At 44.7% G+C, this 18,605-nt stretch overlaps 2 protein-coding genes across 2 annotated transcripts; one reads left to right on the top strand and one right to left on the bottom strand.

Moving 5' to 3' along the window:
* The first annotated feature begins 2,240 nt into the window (after positions 1-2,240).
* TRIM21 (tripartite motif containing 21) lies at positions 2,241-9,713 on the top strand. The gene is made up of 6 exons (XM_007463043.1): positions 2,241-2,727; positions 3,228-3,323; positions 4,390-4,620; positions 7,814-7,836; positions 8,514-8,614; positions 8,911-9,713. Exons 1-6 carry the CDS (start codon positions 2,320-2,322, stop codon positions 9,459-9,461), a joined length of 1,410 nt encoding a protein of 469 aa, XP_007463105.1. The 5' UTR covers positions 2,241-2,319; the 3' UTR covers positions 9,462-9,713.
* A 1,452-nt stretch (positions 9,714-11,165) lies between these two features.
* Positions 11,166-12,154, bottom strand: LOC103088752 (olfactory receptor 52B4-like). The gene is given in 2 exon segments (XM_082931275.1): positions 11,166-11,395; positions 11,398-12,154. Coding segments are annotated over 2 exon segments (987 nt in total).
* Positions 12,155-18,605: the final 6,451 nt, after the last annotated feature.

The following is an 18,605-nucleotide window of genomic DNA, read 5'->3' as shown; positions in this document are numbered from 1 at the left end:
TCACCTCACTCCATCCAGCCTCTGTGTCCATTCCTGTAATATGAGTAATAAACCCTGAATCGCTAAGTTGTTGTGTGGCTTAAATAATATAACCTGACATAGCAGTGTTATTCACAATAGCCAAAAGATGGAAGCCACCCAAGCATCCATTGACAGATGAATGGATAATCAAAATGTATACCCAGACACTGGAATATTATTCAGCCTTAAAGAGGAAGGAAATCCTGTTACATGCTACAACGTGGATGAACCTTGAGGACATTACGCTAAGTAAAAGAAACCAGTCACGAAGGGACAAATAGTGTATGATTCCACATACATGAGGCACCTAAAATAGTCAAACTCACAGAAACAGAAAACAGAACGGTGGTTGCCAGGGTCTGAGGGGAGGGAATGGGAAATTATTGTTTAATGGGTACAGAGTTTTAGTTTGGCAAGATGAAGAAAGTTCTGTGCATGGGTGGTGGTAATGGTTATGCAACGTGAATGTATTGAATGCCACTGAACTATACACTTAAAATTGGTTAAGACGGTAAATGTTATGTGTATTTTCCCACAACTTTAATAATAATAAAACAGCCAGAGAAAATCCCTAGCTCAGTGATAAGTGCACAGTTGGTGCTGAATAAATGTCAAGTCCCTTCTTACCACTCACTGATGTGATGCCACCTTGGGGTAATGCGAAAAAAATCTCTCTCCCCCTGATATTAAAAGAATATCAAGTCTCCTGAAAAGGAATTGCTCTGGGAAGTAGGAAACAGAAGGTGGCCTTTGCGGGAGAGCTCCGGGCACTCCTGTCCATCGAAACCTCCTTAAGAGCCGCTCCTGCACGCGGGCACACCACGTAGGCGTGGGGTGATGACCAGTGTCAGATAAAGCAGCATGATTCCTCCACGCAGCAGATAACGATATTTTACTCTATTAGACAGTGAGGACACGAGAGGGAGCGCAAAGCAAGAACTAAATGCTGCGGAGCTTTCACTCAGCCCCAGCCTCCAAAAAGCCCCCGCCCACGGTTCCCGTCGCAGGCCGCACCTCAACCCCTCCTCCTTCCTCCTCCCTTTGCCCCTCCCACTGTGCTCCTGCTCCGCCCCCCTCCCTTTCAGACGGGTCTTCGACAGGAAATCGAAAGTGAAAGAGGGAGCCGGCTACTATCTGCTAAGTTCTTTGAAAAGGTGAGTGAATTTGGCTAGACGGAGGTACCCCAGCCCTGCCTTGGGGACCTCTCTCCCCTTCCCCAGATCTGAAGAGCCCCTTCCTAAGAAGTCCCCACCCCTAGAGCCTTCGATCTCAGTTTTCCCTTCGCAGCAGGTCTCCCTCAACCCTAACCCAGCAGTTCTTCCCCTGCTGCCTGGGTGGAGGCTGGGCTGCGAACCTGACTTCCAAGAATGACCTCGGACTGCCCTGCCGCCGGCACCTAAGCTGGGATGAAGGACCCAGGGAAACTGGGAGAACTAGGATGGCAACCTAGCTCGGAGGGTGGTCCAGGGGAGCCCGGTGTGGAGTGGGTCTGCAATCCCTGAGACTCCCATCCCCAAAAGGCCCCCTCTGGAGGTGAGAGGGATAGGGTTGCTTAGAATGTTAGAAACGTATGGGTCTATGCCCTGGAAGAAACGAAGACAGGTGCCAGGTTCAGAGTAGCTGAGAGAAGAGCCCAGGGAGTGCTCAATCAACCACACATTTGTGTGTATGTGTGTGTGTATACACATATGTATATACATATACACATATACATATGTGCACACACAGATATACATATATACTTATGAGAATATATAAGAATAAATATTCTTATATATATTCATATTACAGATAGATAGATATAGATAGTTCCTGCTGTTATTGCAAAAATTAATGAAGATCTATGTGAAGTATGTAGCACCTGGCACATGGAAGGTGCATGGTAAATGGTCACTACTATTAGGATTAGCTCTCAACGGAGTCGAAGACCAGTGACCTGAGATGGAAGATGGACAGGTAAAGCCTGAGCACTGAGGGCTTAAGAAGAGATGGACATGATGAAAGTCTAATTGTAAGCAGCAGTATCTCAGGTTCTCAACAATTTTTTGCTATCTCTTTTGGGGACTCAGTTTCCCCTTCTGTCTGACTGGATCAATGAACCAGACTATGGAGGAGAAACTCTTGTTATGCAGGTTGAGTTCCCTTTCTTGTTTTCATCCCCTCCAGCTCACTCTCCCTGGTGGTTTCCCTTGAATTGTCTTGCTTTTCTCACACAGCTCTTCTCATCTCCTTTCCTCTTCTCTCCCACCAGGCCACTGGAAGATCTCCCCAGTGGTGCTTAATAGGAACATTACCCCTATGGCCTCAGCAGTGCCCTTGGCAATTATGTGGGAGGAGGTCACGTGCTCTATCTGCCTGGATCCCATGGTGGAGCCCATGAGCATCGAATGTGGTCACAGCTTCTGCCAGAAATGCATCTCTGAGGTTGGGAAAATTGGGGGCAGCGTCTGTCCCGTGTGCCGGCACCGCTTCCTGCTCCGGAACCTCCGGCCCAATCGACAGGTGGCCAACATGGTGGAGAATCTTAGAAAACTCAGCCAAGATGCCAAGGAGGGCACACAAGGGGAGCCGTGTGTGGTGCACAGAGAGAAACTTCACCTATTTTGTAAGGAAGATGGGAAGGCCCTTTGCTGGGTGTGTTCCCAGTCCCAGAAACATCGTGACCACCCCATGGTCCCTATTGAGGAGGCAGCTCAGGAGTACCAGGTGAGGCCTTAGCATGGAGGCACGAACAGGTAGAAAGCAGATAGGGCCTTGATGACTGCTTTGTTCCCGAGGGCTGGGAATGGGAGAGAGTCACCTGTGGAGTTGAGGGGATGGGGAAAGGATGGGGGTCTCCTGCCTTCTGTGTCTTATTTAAGGGGAGAATTGCAAGCTCAGCACAATTTTCTCATTCCCCAGGAACAGGGTATATGCTATGGGAAAATGCTGCATGGATCATGTTTCCTTGTGGCCTCCTGGTTAATTAAGAATGAGTAGTGCCCCCATCCCTACTACCCCAACAGTGTGGCTCTATTTTGTAAGAAACATCAGGCTTTTTCCAAAGTCTTCCCATCCACAGAATTCCTACCCCAAACAGACTCTAGTTCTTGCTCATCCTCTGCACTCAGACTTCTCTAAGAATCAGTATGGTCTTCCCCCACCTCATGCCACCGCATCTTACTTCTTGATCTGAGTGGGCATTAACCTGCTATCTTTCTCTGCAGGAGAAGCTCCAGGTGGCACTACAGAAACTAAGAAACAAGCAGGAGTTGACTGAGAAGTTGGAAGTGGATGTTGCAAAGAAGAAAGCAGCCTGGAAGGCAAGAGTCATGTCCTGAAGGGAATCTTAGATCAGAAGCCTGGGGAGGGTCCAGGGTCCTGAACTCAAGAAAGCCCTAACCATAGCTATGCCAGTCCCTATATCTCACTCCCCAAGAACCAGCTGTCCCCTAGGTCTCCTGATGGAGGGGAATAAAAAAGGGTGGAGCTCAAAGAGAGCACCCAATCAGATGGAGAGTCTTAAGAGAAGCTGCTGAGGGACAAGACACACCCTGAAGCTCCTTCTCCTTGAGCCCCGTCTCTGGAGATGACAGCACGGAGGAATCCCAGGAGAGATGCCAATGACTTGGCCCGTCGGGAAATGACAAGGGCTGTGAGGAACAGGCTTAAGGGAACCGTCAAGACCTAAGGCAGGAAAAACAGTCTGACCAGTTGGTTGCTTGACCATGTCCAGATCACTGGTCCAAGTGTAATGGAGAGCTACAGCTTGTTCTGCACCAGGAATTAGGAGGCGGGGCGTGCCAGGGACTAGAAGGGAGGGGAAGGAGCTCATGGCCAGGAGATCCCAGAAGAGGAAGATTTGGGACCGGGGAAGGGTGAGTCAGGCTGTGGTGGCAAAAGGGGTCATCCTGTGTCATCGAGTGACCCTCCAGTTACAAGCAGGAGAGAGCAAGCCAAGAATATCCCAAAGACTCCTTTTCCCCAGAACTTAGGCACGGGGTTGTGAGCCTGTCTTTGCGAGGTTGTTGGCAGTGGGGCCAGATGTTACTCCCTCAGTTACTCGCTGAGATATGAAGACCAAGGGGCATGTTTGGGTGGCGATTTGAAAGAGGTTGAGGAAATCTCCGATACCATAGGCGGATGCCGCTGTGGTTGGAGGGCAGCCATGGTGCGCCCCCAGCAGCCCCGTTCCCCTCTTAGTCCCAGGAGCCTCAGTCCCCCACCTCCCCAGCAAAATTGTAGATGTGTGTGTTTATTCCCAGACAGAGCCAGAGTGGTGAGTCCTTCCAGGAATAGAAATAGATATGGGCACTTCCATTCCCAAAGCTTAGGAGACTGTGATAAAATAAAAAAACAACACCTCTTTTCTTTCCATTGACACCAAAGGGGAAGGTTGAGGCACACAAATCGAGGATTCACGAAGAGTTTGTAAGACAGAAAAACTTCCTGGCTGAAGAGGAGCAGAGGCAACTGCAGAAGCTGGAGGAGGATGAGAGGGAACAGCTGAGAGTCCTGGGGGCCGCCGAGGCCAGGCTGGCCCAGCAGAGCCAGGCCCTGCAGGAGCTGATCTCAGAACTAGACAGGAGGAGTCGGGGCTCGGCGCTGGAACTGCTGCAGGTGAGGCCTGAGGACGGGCTCCCCTCTGAGATTCAGGGGGTAATTGAAAAAAGCCAGAGCTCTTCGGGGCTACCTTCAGAGCACACAGAGACTTGGTCCCTGGAGTTTTCTTAAATAAAACAAACTGGAATTCAGACCCATGAGTGGTTTGCATTCAAGGCGTGGAAAGGTACAAATTTAGGTGGGAATATTCCATGCAGCAATTAAAAGAAATGGACATCTCTGGTAAGTGCCTGCTCTAATACATACCAGATTCATGACCTTGAGAAAGTACCTTAACCTTTCTGAGGATCAGGTTTCTCATATGTTAAATGGATATTATAGTGTTACATATCTCAAAGAGACAGTAACCCAGCCCCAGCCCTGCCACCAGCTCTCTCTGTTACCCTAAGTTGTCATTTTCCTTTCCTAGACCTAATTTCTCCATTTGTGAAACAAGGGGGAGGGAGTGGGCTAAATAACAGGGGTTCCCCAGCCTTTAGTCATAAATTTATCGTCTTTACACTTTCTGCTACTTCTGTGAACTACCCAAATGATTTGAGCATGTTACTTTTTTCTTTAAATTGTCTCACTCTTACCTGAATAAATTTAGTTTAAAAGGAAATTTGTCCTCAAAGACAAATATCATGATATCACTTATACGTGGAATCTAAAAAAATAATACAAAGGAACTTATTTTACAAAACAGAAACAGACTCGCAGACATAAAAAATAGACTTATGGTTCCCAAGGGGGAAAGGGGTTGGGAGATAAATTAGAGGTTTGGGACTAACAGATATACACTACTGTATATAAAATAGATAAATAGGGGCTTCCCTGGTGGCGCAGTGGTTGAGAGTCCGCCTGCCGATGCAGGGGACACGGGTTCGTGCCCCGGTCCGGGAGGATCCTGCATGCCGCGGAGCGGCTAAGCCCGTGAGCCATGGCCACTGAGCCTGCGCGCCTGTAATGGGAGAGGCCACAACAGTGAGAGGCCTGCGTAATGCAAAAAAATAAATAAATAAAAAATAAATAAAATAGATAAATAACAAGGACCTACTGAATAGCACAGGGAACTGTATTCAATATCTTGCAATAATCTATAATGGAAAAGAATCTGAAAAAGAATCGATATGTATATATATGTGTGTGTGTGTGTGTGTGTGTGTGTGTGTGTGTGTAACTGAATCATTTTGCTGTACACCCGAAACATTAACTATACTTCAATTAAAATCAACTCCACTTCAATTTAAAAAAAAAAAAGAAAAGAGAGACGGGACAAAAAAAGGGTCCGCTCTTGGGAAAGCCGCACAGGGTCCTGCTCGGTTTCAGTACATATAAAATGCTTAGAACAGTACCTGGAATACAGTATGTGGTTGCATAAATGTTAGTTAATTTTATTATCATTTATATTGTGAACTACCTACTGAACATAAAAACAGTAGATTGGAAATGAGAAAATAAAGCTAAAAGTAAAATAACTGAGAAAATAAAATTAAACCTTGTGAGCATAATTTTGTCCTCCCAGGAAAATCAGGACCAGGATATGAGAATTTTAGAGAAATATTAAAATGTGACTTTGTTTCTCCCTTATTTGGCCTAAGCCAGTGTTCTCATTTGGTAATATAGCTTAGATGTATATGCTAATTGCACGAATTATTGAGTTATATGGCTATCCTTGTGACTTTGCTTGTTCTATGCCTGTTTCCTAATCTGTAAATGGAATATAAATAACAGTACTTACCTAATAGGAATTTAGTAATAATTAAACAAGACAAGTTATACAAAAAAAAGAAAGAAAAAGAAATTTGTCCTAAGCAATAGTAGCCATGTGTTATGTTACTGATACCTTCTCTAATGTATTTTGTAACAATAATATTAATAACTGCAAATTCTTAAATAGTATATATAACATGCCAGGTGTTTAGTCCCTCATGACAATGCAATGAGTTGGATGCTACTGTTATCCCCATTTCATAGATGAGAAAACTAAGGTGCAGAGATGCGAAGAGATTTAGTGAGAGACTAAAGCTAAATAGCTTAACCAAGTTCACCTGAATAGTAAGAGGTATTAAGTAGGATGAATTTATTTTTTTAACTATTTTTTATAAATTCATTGATGTGTGTCCTACTTAAAGTCATCTCACATCCACCAACGATATGCTTGCCTCACTTTAGGAACCTTTGGACTAGATGGTCTCAAAAGTCCCTCTATGCTGTGACATTCTATGGTTCCTCTTTTCCCCACACCTTTTCACTGTCTCTGGGTCAGATATGGTCATGAAGCCATTTCTGGTTTGTGCAAAGAAGCCCACAGGATTGATTTGACTTGGCAGGCTCTCTTCTTCCCGTTGTCTAAATCTTGCTTCTGCCCAGCATTCAGCAGAACTTTCTAAGGCACTTTTGCCTGGGCCTAGGAGCCTGCCAGTTCCCAGGTAAGGACCCCAACCCCTGCCACAGAATATTCTCAGATGTTTTGGTTTCACATACGTGACGGGGGCTACATTAACTACAGCAGAGGACAGAGCTCTAACTAGCCAGCCCTTCCTCCCCAAATGGTGCAACAAGCCCACAAATAAGAGCAGTTTCTGTACGTTCTGTGCATGCTGACGTGGCCATTCTTTCTCTGTGACTGCCTCTGGGCCTCAGCCAGGCTGGCTATTTTTGCCTCTTTTTTCTCTCCCACCCACCCCAACCAAGAATCTGGTTTTTTTTGTTTTGTTTTTTTTTTTGCGGTATGCGGGCCCCTCACTGCTGTGGCCTCTCCCGTTGCAGAGCACAGGGCTCCGGACGCACAGGCTCAGCGGCCATGGCTCACGGGCCCAGCCGTTCTGCGCGCAGCATGTGGGATCTTCCCGGACCGGGGCACAAACCCGTGTCCCCTGCATCGGCAGGCAGACTCTCAACCACTGCGCCACCAGGGAAGCCCGAATCTGGTCTTTTTAATTTGTTTTCTGAGTCAGAGTTTGTAAGCTGCTCTTGCTTCCCCTAACTGTAAGTCACACCCATGCTGGGTTTCTGCTTCCCCCACAAGCACCCACACGTGCCTTTTGTTCCAAGCTGGTCAGAAGCATCTTTTGGGCCTTGGCCCAAGGGATGGGGCAGAGAGCAGTATCCTGTGGACCTCAGGGTGGCATCGTGTCACCCACAGGACTGAAGTCTCAGTCGTAAACCAATGACTCCAGATCTTACTCTCTGTCTCTTTTCTCCTCAGGAGGTGAAAAATGTCCTGGAAAGGTAAGGAGGGGTTTTCTTTGTTAGAGGATGGGGCAGCAGGAGGCATATATACCTGTGAAAAACGGTTTTGAGTTAGAAAATGTGCACTGAAGTTATACCCATCCTCTTCCCTATTCTCAAAGACCCAATCCTCCATAAAATATTTTCTGGTCTCAGAAGGCTAATTAATGGACATCTCAGTTGGTGAGTTGCCCAAAGTAATTGGATTGTAACGTCTTCACAAAGTGAAGTTATGACCAACAGGGAAGTTCTGAGTCTACAGCCTGCTGGGACTCTTTCTTTAAAAAGAATCTAACCAGTTTCAAACCTCCCAGAAAGAGCCATGGGTAAGACCCACGATAGGGGTGAGACTCCTTAGGTTCCTCATGGAAGTGATTCAGCCTATATCAGACACCTTGATGTAAAATGAAACAGAATGTGCTTGCGTGGTGACCTCAGGCTCGGAGTGGAGATACAGACTGTCCAGGTGCTGCAGAGGCCTATTGCAGCCAGCAAGGCTTGGATAGACACTAAATCCTACCTCCTTTTGCCCTTCACCCTCAGGAATCCTAACACAGGAGGTGTTTTTGCAAATTTGCATTATATAAATTATCAGTCATCCCCGAAGGCGATTATAGCAACAGGATTTGGGTGAGGTAGGAGTTGGAGTCAGGGTCTCTAACTCTTTTTTCCCCCAGGAGTGAGTCCTGGAACCTGAAGGAGCTGGACATCACCTCCCCAGACCTGAGGAATGTGTGTTATGTGCCCGGGGTTAAGAAGATGCTGAGGACATGTGGAGGTGAGGCCAGTACCAGGGTTGTGGGACTGGCCTGTCGGGGAGTGAAAGGGGATAAGGAGGCTGCACAGTGCATCCCAGGGTGGTGGAGAGATGGCAGGTCAGAGTAGGTGGGGCAGGGGCAGAAATAGGGAAGGTGGTTCCCTCAAAGGTCAGGGCAAGGGTCAGAGTTAGCTAGGGGGTCATTTCCTCACCCAGTGAGGCTCAAGGTCACCCTTTCATCCTCATCCCCCCACCACAGACACAGGGTCACTGACACCCCACACTCTCCTGGCCTGACTGTAGTCTTCTCTCTGCAGTACACATCACTCTGGATCCACATACAGCCAATCCGTGGCTCATCCTTTCGGAGAATCGGAGACAAGTGAGGCTTGGAAACACCCAGCAGGAAGTGCCTGAAAATGAGGAGAGATTTGATACCTACCCCATGGTCCTGGGTACCCAGCGCTTTGACTCTGGAAAAGTTTACTGGGAGGTAGATGTGATGGGAAAGGAGGCCTGGGACCTGGGGGTTTGTAGAGACTCCGTGCAGAGGAAGGGGCAGTTTTTGCTCAGCCCCAACAATGGCTTCTGGACAATTTGGCTATGGAACAAACAAAACTATGAGGCTGGCACCTGCCCCCAGACTCCCCTCCACCTTCAGGTGCCTCCACGCCGAGTTGGGATCTTCCTAGACTATGAGGCCAGCACTGTTTCCTTCTACAACATCACTGACCATGGCTCCCTCATCTACACCTTCTCTGAATGTGCCTTCACTGGACCTCTGCGGCCCTTCTTCAATCCTGGCTTCAATGATGGAGGAAGAAATGCAGCCCCTCTGATCCTCTGTCCACTGACGATGGGCTGGTAGGGATCCAGATGGCTCTCTCTGGACACCAGCACCTCTCTGTTGGCTCCCCTTCTCAGCCACCGGCCCTGTCTCCTTTGCCCATGAACTCCAAACCACCTTTGTCTCTGCAGAGGTGTCAGGATGCCAGCAGGCAAACTTTGGCAGGGAGGTCACCGGAGGTCTATATCAAATGACCTGCAACACCAATATTCCTGCCCTGCATTGCTTTATGATTCCCTCCATGAATCAAGCTACTTGTAATTGGCCCCCAAACTCATCTGGATCGACTAAAACATATTTCTGCCTTCCTTATGTGATTCGAGTTTTGTTTTCTCCTCTCCATCTCTAGGCCTTTGGTCAGATCCCTACTATGTATCTTGCAAAGGGCTTCCTAAATAAATTGGGCCTCAGTCTATCCCATCATTCCTGTCTCGTACACATCTAGGATTATCTTTCCAACATACACGCATCAGATCATGAGTGGCTCCCCATTGCCTATAGAAAAACAGCCATTAGCAGCCACACTTTTAAAATAAAGGCTGAGGTAATTCCCTGGTGTTCCAGAGGTCAGGACTCTGCGCTTTCGCTGCTGAGGGTGCGGGTTCAATCCCTGGTCAGGGAACTAAGATCCGCAAGCCCCGTGGTGCAGCCCAAAAAAATAAGGTAAAATAAAGGCTGAATTATGCGTGCCTCAGATTGCCATGTTAAATATCCAGCCGGATGTGCTCCCCCATTCCCACTATTATCTCCCAACCACATCTTGTTGTTAGTGGAGTTGGTTAAAGGGCATATCAATATAAATGGCAGGTGTGATGGGTTTTGATATGCCAACTTGCCTAGGCTATAAGCCCCCAGTTTTTCAATCAAACACTAATCCAGATGTGGCTGTGAAAGTATTGTTGTAGATGTCATCAAAGTCCATAATCATTTGACTTTAAATAAGGGAGACTGTCTTAGACAAGCTGGGTGGGCCTAATGTTCAATCAGATGAAAGCCCCTAAGGGCCTGATCTGAGGCTTTCCTGAAGAAGCTATTCCATTTGTGAACAGAAACTTCAACGCATGCCCAAGAGTCCCAGCGTCCCCTTCCTGATAGCCTGCCCTGCGGATTTACAACTTGCTTTGCCGGCTCCCACTGTTGTATAAGTGAATGTTTTGCAATAAATAAGTCAATCTCTTAATATTTATCTCCTGCTAGTTCTCCTTCTCCAGTTGAACCCTTACTGGTGTGAAAGCCAGCATGGAGGCAACAGTATCACCTGGTTTCATCAAACTCTTTCTTGAATTTAAGCTTTTAAGGTTGGCACAATGAAGCTCTACACCTGAGCATCAGTAGGCTGCCTGAGAGCCACTAGCCTTCTAGGAACCCTGATTCCTTATCTAAATAGAATCTCAGATTGCCCTTAGCACATCTAAATATTTCATGAAGAACTTAGATACTATACAAAGATGTCAGTGACCTTAAAAAGAGCTTATTGATAAAGGAGTTGTTTCTAAGAATGAGTAATGGTCTATCTTAACACTGGACAGAAAGAAGGTACTTTGATGGAAAGATAAAAAGAACAGAATCCTCAGGCAAGAGACAACATCACAGAGTTAAATCAGTGTAAGTTGGCAAAGTCGACCAGTGCCTTGGTTGATACACTGGAGAGAATATGAAGGAGAACTCAGTCCTCCATGAATGGGATGTACTGGGGGAGGGTTGGATTCTGTATCCCAGCATGGGTCATAGAGAAATATTTTTTAATAGAAGACCAGGGTATGAAATCAGCTTTTCTGCTTCTCTGTGTCTCTGTCTTGGGTTTGACCAATGTAAATGATGGTGGGGTTTTTTTCCCTTCAATTGAGGATGTTTGATGTTCCCTTCAAACATGCAGATGTTTGCAGGCAGAATGTGGGCATAAGGAGGAACATGATGCCCAAACTGCTGGGCAATTATGGTAAAAATGCCAGTAAGTTGAACATGGAAATGACCCCAAGATGGGAGCCACACGTGCCTAGGGCCTTTTGCCAAGCTCCTCGGGAAGGGAGGCGGAAGACTGCATTGAGGATGAAGGTATAGGAAACCCAGATGTGCAAGGCATCTATCATTACAGTAGAGAGCAGAGCAGACAAGCCATGCCAGACATTGACACGAATGTCAGCACAAGCAAACTTAGCAACAGCCATGTGCTCACAGTAGGTATGTGGTAGCACATTGCTATGGCAGAAAGGTAGTCTCTTCACCAGGAACACATCTGGGGGTATCACAGAGAAGCTCCTCAGGACCACAGCCAGACCAACCCTTATGATTACTTCACAACGGGGCACTCTGACATAGCGCAGTGGGTCACAGATGGCCACATAGCAGTCAAATGCCACGGCCAACAGAATTCCCGATTCAGCAATGAAGGTGGCATGGATGAAGATTTGGGTGGCACAGCCATCAAGGGAAATCTCTCCAGCATGGAACCAGAATACGGCCAGGGCTTTGGGCACGGTGGTAGTGGACAAGCGGAGGTCAGCCACAGCCAGCATGCAGAGGAAGAAGTCCATGGGTTCATGGAGGCTGCATTCAGTGACGATGATGAAGACAAGGAGGCTATTCCCAAGGACAGCAACAAGGTAAGAAATAAAGAAGGGGCGAGAGATCCAGATGTGCTGGTCTTCCAGGCCAGGGATCCCCAGCAGAATGAAGAATGAATGGCTGGTACCAGTGTGGTTGGGGGTTGCCATGCCTGAGATGAGTCATTTGGATGTTGGTATATGGGATTTGGCAGTCGTCTCTTCTCTCTTTCCAAAATGGTGAATGGGGCTGGAGTGGGGGAAGTGGAAACAGATCATTTTTCACTGAATGAGAAGTAGAAAGGGACCTGGTCAGGAAATCAGGAAACATGGGTTAAAACTCCTTGCCAGGGCTTCCCTGGTGGCGCAGTGGTTATGCGTCCGCCTGCCGATGCAGGGGACACGGGTTCGTGCCCCGGTCCGGGAAGATCCCACATGCCACGGAGCGGCTGGGCCCGTGAGCCATGGCCGCTGAGCCTGCACGTCCGGAGCCTGTGCTCCACAACGGGAGAGGCCACAACAGTGAGAGGCCCGTGTACCTTGCCATTCTATTCACCAGCTCTGTGATCTCAGTAAAATCACTTCCCTGCTCTGGGTTTCTCTTTTATCACTTTAAAACTAAGGTTGAACTAGATATCTGTAAGAGAGTTGTTCCAGCTCTAGAATGCCATAGGATCTTAGCATCAGATTGTTACAAACAGTTGAGAGCCGTGAATATCACTGCAGTTTCCACTTTGATCATCAGAATGGGATATGCATCTCAAAAGGCAAATGGGAACCGAGTTATCAATTTAACAAACCTTAGTGAACACACTGAGCACGTACCATGGCTCCTGGAGGACCTACTTGAGGGGAGACAGACAATTAAACAAAATAGCCGTACAATACAGATAGTGTAGAAGAATGTTAAACACAGGGGCTGTGGAAACATGGAAAGTTTTCTAGGAGTTCAGAAAAGTTTTTCTAAAGGTGCCACCCTGAGTTGAACCTTGAAAAATAAGTAAGAGTTTGCCAAGTAAAGTCATGAAGGGAGGGGAGAACACAAAGTCACAGAGATCTGAAAGGACATGGAGTTTGGAGGAAAATTATCATGATTCAGGGTTACCATAGCCTGGAGGACATGGCACGTAATGATAGGAAATAATGTCAGGCAGTGAAGTAGGGGCCACATCACTGAGGGCTCTGGGTACAAGTGTAAAGAGTTTAGAATTTATGTTGAAACAGTTGGAGCCACTGAAGGGTTTGTAGTGAGAGAATGGCATGGTGAAGTTTGCATTTTGGGTCACTCTCTCTCTGGCAGTACTGTGTAAGAAGGGTGGGGAGGGGAAGAGGCAGGTTGGAGGACTGAGACAGATCGTTTAGGAGCAGCTCTGCACTGAGGGCTGCAAGTGTATTATCTCAATCACCACCATGTGAAATAACCGTACTCATTTTCCCATTTTACCAATGGAGAGCTTAGAGAGTTCATTATCCCCCGACCCAAGGTCACCTGGCTTGTAAATGGTGGAGCTAGAATTTGGCTACCCACACCATGCTTTGAATCACATCACATCTACCTTACTCCACCTTGGTCCCCTTCATCAGGTGCTTGTGATTTCCTGACTCCTGATCCAAGGGAGAAAACAAAAGTCACCTGTTGTTAATTCCCTTAACCACCCTCATTCTGCCACCTACAAATTTATACTTGAATTGTCTTTTCCCTCTCACTCCCATTCAAGGCTCAGCCCTCCATCGGTGCACTGGACCCCAACCTTCTCTCCATTAATCTGTCACTCTGGTAATTTCAAACTCTCCCTCTCTGCTGGCCCCTTCTCCTTAGTGTGTCTCTTCCCCTGTTCACCTCAGTTTTACAAAAGGAGAGATGTGCACTCTCTTCATCTATCCTCTTACCACCCTCGTAATCTTTACCCAATGCCATTTTACTTATAACACCAATGTGCCACTAAAGCACATTGTTTAAAAAACAATGTACATACCTTAATTTAAAAATACTTTATTGCTAAAAAATGTTACCCATCATCTGAGGCTTCAGTGAGTCCTAATCTTTTTGTTAGTGAAGGATCTTGCTTCTGTGTTGATGGTTGCTGACTAGTCAGGATGGTGGTGGCTGAAAGTTAGGTAGCTGTGGCAATTTCTTAAAATAAAACAACAATGAAGTTTACCACATTTATTGACTCTTCCTTTCACAAACGATTTCTCTGTAACATGCAATGCTGTTTGACAGCATTTTACCCACAGTAGAACTTCCTTCAAAATTGAAGTCAGTCATCTCAAACCCTGCTGCTGCTTTATCAACTAAGCTTCTGTAATATTCTAAATCCTTTGTTGTCATTTCAACGGTTTCACAGTATCTTCACCAGGAGTAGATTCCATCTTAAGAAACCACTTTCTTTGCTCATCCGTAAGAAGCAACTCTTAATCCACTAAAGTTTTATCATGAGATTGCAGCAATTCAGTCACGTCTTCAGGCTCATCTTCTAATTCTAGTTCTCTTGCTATTTCCACCACTTCTGCAGTTACTTCCTCCACTGAAGTCTTGAACCTTTCAAAGTTATCCATGAGTGTTGGACTTAGCTTCTTCCAAACTCCTGTTAATGTTGATATTTTGACCTCTTACCATAAATCATGAATGTTCTTAATAGTATCTGGAATGGTGAATCTTTTCCAGAAGGATTTCAATTTACTTTGTCCATGTCCACCAGGGGAATCACTATCAATGGCAGCTATAGCCATATGAAATGTGTTTCTTAAATAACAAGACTTAAATATTACTCCTTGATCCATGGACTGTAGAAGGGATATTGTGTTAGCAGTCATGAAAGCAATATTAATTTCATTGTACATCTTTCATCAGAGCTCTTGGGTGACAAGGTCATTGTCAATGAGCAGTAACAGTTTGAAAGGAGTCTCTTTTTCTGAGCAGTAGGTCTCAACAGTGGCTTAAACTATTCCATAAACCATGTTGTAAATAGATGTGCTGTCATCCAGGCTTTGTCCTTCCATTTTAGAGCACAGGCAGAGTAGATTTAGCATAATTCTTAAGAGCCCTGGGATTTTGGAATGGTAAGTGAGCATTGGCTTCAACTTAAAGTCACCAGGTGCATTATCCCCTAACAAGAAAGTCAGCCTGTTCTTTGAAGTTTGAAGCCAGGCATTGACCTCCTCTCTAGCTCTGAAAGTGCTCAATGGCAACTTCTTCCAATACAAGGCTGTTTCGTCTACATTGAAACTCTGTTGTTTAGTGTAGCCACCTTCATTAACTATCTTAGCTATATCTTCCGGATAACTTGCTGCAGCTTCTACATTAGTACTTGCTGCTTCATCTTGCACTTTTATGTTGTATGATGGCTTCTTTTCTTAAACCTCATGAACCAACCTCTGCTACATTCAAACTTTTCTTCTGCAACTTCCTCAGTTCTCTCAGTCTTCATAGAATTTAAGAGAGTTTGGGGCTTGCTCTGGATTAGACTTTAGCTTAAGGGAATGTTGTGGCTTCTTGGATCTTCTATCCAGACCACTAAATTTCTCCATATCAGTAATAAGGCTGTTTGACTTTCTCATCATTCACTGGAGTGGCACTTTTTTTTTTTTTTTTTTTTGCAGTATGCGGGCCTTTCACTGTTGTGGCCTCTCCCGTTGTGGAGCACAGGCTCCGGATGTGCAGGCTCAGCAGCCATGGCTCACGGGCCTAGCCGCTCTGTGGCACGTGGGATCTTCCCGGACCGGGGCACGAACCCATGTCCCCTGCATCGGCAGGTGGACCCTAAACCACTGCGCCACCAGGGAAGCCCTGGAGTGGCACTTTTAATTTCCTTCAGGAGCTTCCTTTGCATTTCCAACTTGGCTAACTGTCTAGCACAAGAGTCCTAGCTTTTGGCCTATGTTGGCTTTCAACATGTCTTCCCCATTAAGTTTAATCATTTTTAGCTTTTGATTTAAAGTGAGAAATGTGTGACTCTTCCCTCACTTGAACACAAGAAGGCCATTGTAGGGTTATTAATTGACCTAATTTCAATATTGTTGCATCTCAGGCAATAGAGAGGCTTAAGGAGAGAGAGAGAGATGAGCAGTCAAAACACATACATTTATCAAGTTTTCTCTGTCTTACGTGCAAACAGTTCTTGCCACCCCAAAACAATTACAACAGTAAGATCAAAGATCACTGATCACAGTTCACTAATAATAAATATAATAATAATGAAAAGGTTTGAAATACTGAGAGAAATATCAAAATGTGACAAAGAGGCACAAAGTGAACAAATGCTGCTGGAAAAATTGTGCTGATAGACTTGCTCGATGCAGGGTTGCCACAGACCTTCTATTTCTAAAAAAAATGCAATATCTGCAAAGTGCAATAAATCAAAGCACAGTAAAATGATGCATGCCTGTACTCTGTAAGTACTTCTTGAAAAAATATGTAACTAAATATTCCACCTTGGTGATGTACTACAATATGTTTAACCTATCCACTAATATTGAATATTTATATAGCTTCCATTTTCCTCTGTTAAATGTATTCTATGATGACTGATGAAAGAAATCAAAGATGATATGAACAGATGGAAAGATATACCATGTTCTTGGATTGGAAGAATCAACATTGTGAAAATGACTATAATACCCAAAGCAATCTATAGATTCAGTGCAATCCCTATCAAATTACCAATGGCATTTTTCACAGAACTAGAACAAAAAAAATTTACAATTTGTATGGAAACACAGAAGACCCAGAATAGTCAAAGCAATCTTGAGAAAGAAAAATGGAGCTGGAGGAATCAGGCTCCCTGACTTCGTACTATACTACAAAGCAACAGTAATCAAGACAGTATGGTACTGGCACAAAAACAGAAATATAGATCAGTGAACAGGATAGAAAGCCCAGAGATAAACCCACACACATATGGTCACCTTATGTTTGACAAAGGAGGCAAGAATATACAATGGAGAAAAGACAGCCTCTTCAATAAGTGGTGCTGGGAAAACTGGACAGCTACATGTAAAAGAATGAAATTAGAACACTCCCTAACACCACACACAAAAATAAACTCAAAATGGATTAAAGACATAAATGTAAGGCCAGACACTATCAAACTCTTAGAGGAAAACATAGGCAGAACACTCTGTGACATAAATCACAGCAAGATCCTTTTTCATCTACCTCCTAGAGAAAGGGAAATAAAAACAAAAATAAACAAATGGGACCTAATGAAACTTAAAAGCTTTTGCACAGAAAAGGAAACCATAAACAAGAGGAAAAGACAACCCTCACAATGGGTGAAAATATTTGCAAACAAAGCAACTGACAAAGGATTAATCTCCAAAATTTACAAGCAGCTCATGCAACTCAATATTAAAAAAATAAACAACCTAATCCCAAAATGGGCAGAAGACCGAAATAGACATTTCTCCAAAGAAGACATACAGATTGCTAACAAACACATGAAAAGATGCTCAACATCACTAATCATTAAAAAAAATGCAAATCAAAACCACAATGAGGTATCCCCTCACACCAGTCAGAATGGCCATCATCAAAGAATCTACAAACAATAAATGCTGGAGAAGGTGTGGAAAAAAGGGAACCCTCCTGCACTGTTGGTGGGAATGTAAATTGATACAGTCACTATAGAGAACAGTATGGAGGTTCCTTAAAACCTAAAAACAGAACTACCATATGACCCAGCAATCCCACTACTGGGCATATACCCTGAGAAAACCATAATTCAAAAAGAGACACGTACCACAATGTTCACTGTAGCACTATTTACAATAGCCAGGACATGGAAGCAAGCTAAATTGACAGATGAATGGATAAGAAGATGTGGCACATATATACAATGGAATATTACTCAGCCATAAAAAAAATGAAATTGAGTTATTTGTAATGAGGTGGATGGACCTAGAGTCTGTCATACAGAGTGAAGTAAGTCAGAAAGAGAAAAACAAATACCGTATTCTAACGCACATATATGGAATCTAAAAAAAATGGTACTGATGAACTTAGTGGCAGTGCAGGAATAAAGACGCAGGTGTACAGAATGGACTTGAGGACACGGTGGGGAAGGGGAAGCTGGAATGAAGTGAGTAGCACTGATATATATATACTACCAGATGTAAAATGTATGGCTAGTGGGAAGCTGCTGCATAGCACAGGGAGATCAGCTCGATGCTTTGTGATGACCTAGAGGAGTGGGATAGGGAGGATGGGAGGGAGGCTCAAGAGGGAGCAGATATAGCAATACATAGATACATATAGCTGATTCACTTTGTTGTACAGCAGAAACTAACACAACATTGTAAAGCAATTATACTCCAATAAAGACATTAAAAATATATTCTGTGATGAAACATAGAAAACAAACTTATGTATACCAAAGGGGAAAGAGGGGGGATAAATTAGGAGTATATACACACCATTATATATAAAATAGGTAAGCAACAGGATTTACTGTGTAACACAGGAGAAAATATTCAATATCTTGTAAAAACTTATAATGAAAAATTATCTGAAAAACATATATATATATAACTGAATCACTTTGATGTACATCTGAAACTAATAGAATATTATAAACCAACTATACTTCACTAAAAAACTTCTGTGATGAGTATATATATATAT

This window comes from Lipotes vexillifer, unplaced genomic scaffold, assembly GCF_000442215.2.
Source record: "Lipotes vexillifer unplaced genomic scaffold, Lipotes_vexillifer_v1.1 scaffold557, whole genome shotgun sequence".
Lineage (NCBI taxonomy): Eukaryota > Metazoa > Chordata > Mammalia > Artiodactyla > Lipotidae > Lipotes > Lipotes vexillifer.
The sequence above is the reverse complement of the archived record's forward strand: the minus strand, read 5'-3'. Positions and strand labels throughout refer to the sequence as shown.

Bases quoted from the DNA above. Each gene is read 5' to 3' on its own strand.
- TRIM21 (XM_007463043.1), top strand. From the start codon at position 2,320: ATGGCCTCAGCAGTGCCCTTGGCAATTATGTGGGAGGAGGTCACGTGC. The intron at 7,837-8,513 runs GTAAGGAGGGGT...TTTTTCCCCCAG, and splicing joins GTGAAAAATGTCCTGGAAAG to GAGTGAGTCCTGGAACCTGA. The intron at 8,615-8,910 runs GTGAGGCCAGTA...TTCTCTCTGCAG, and splicing joins GATGCTGAGGACATGTGGAG to TACACATCACTCTGGATCCA.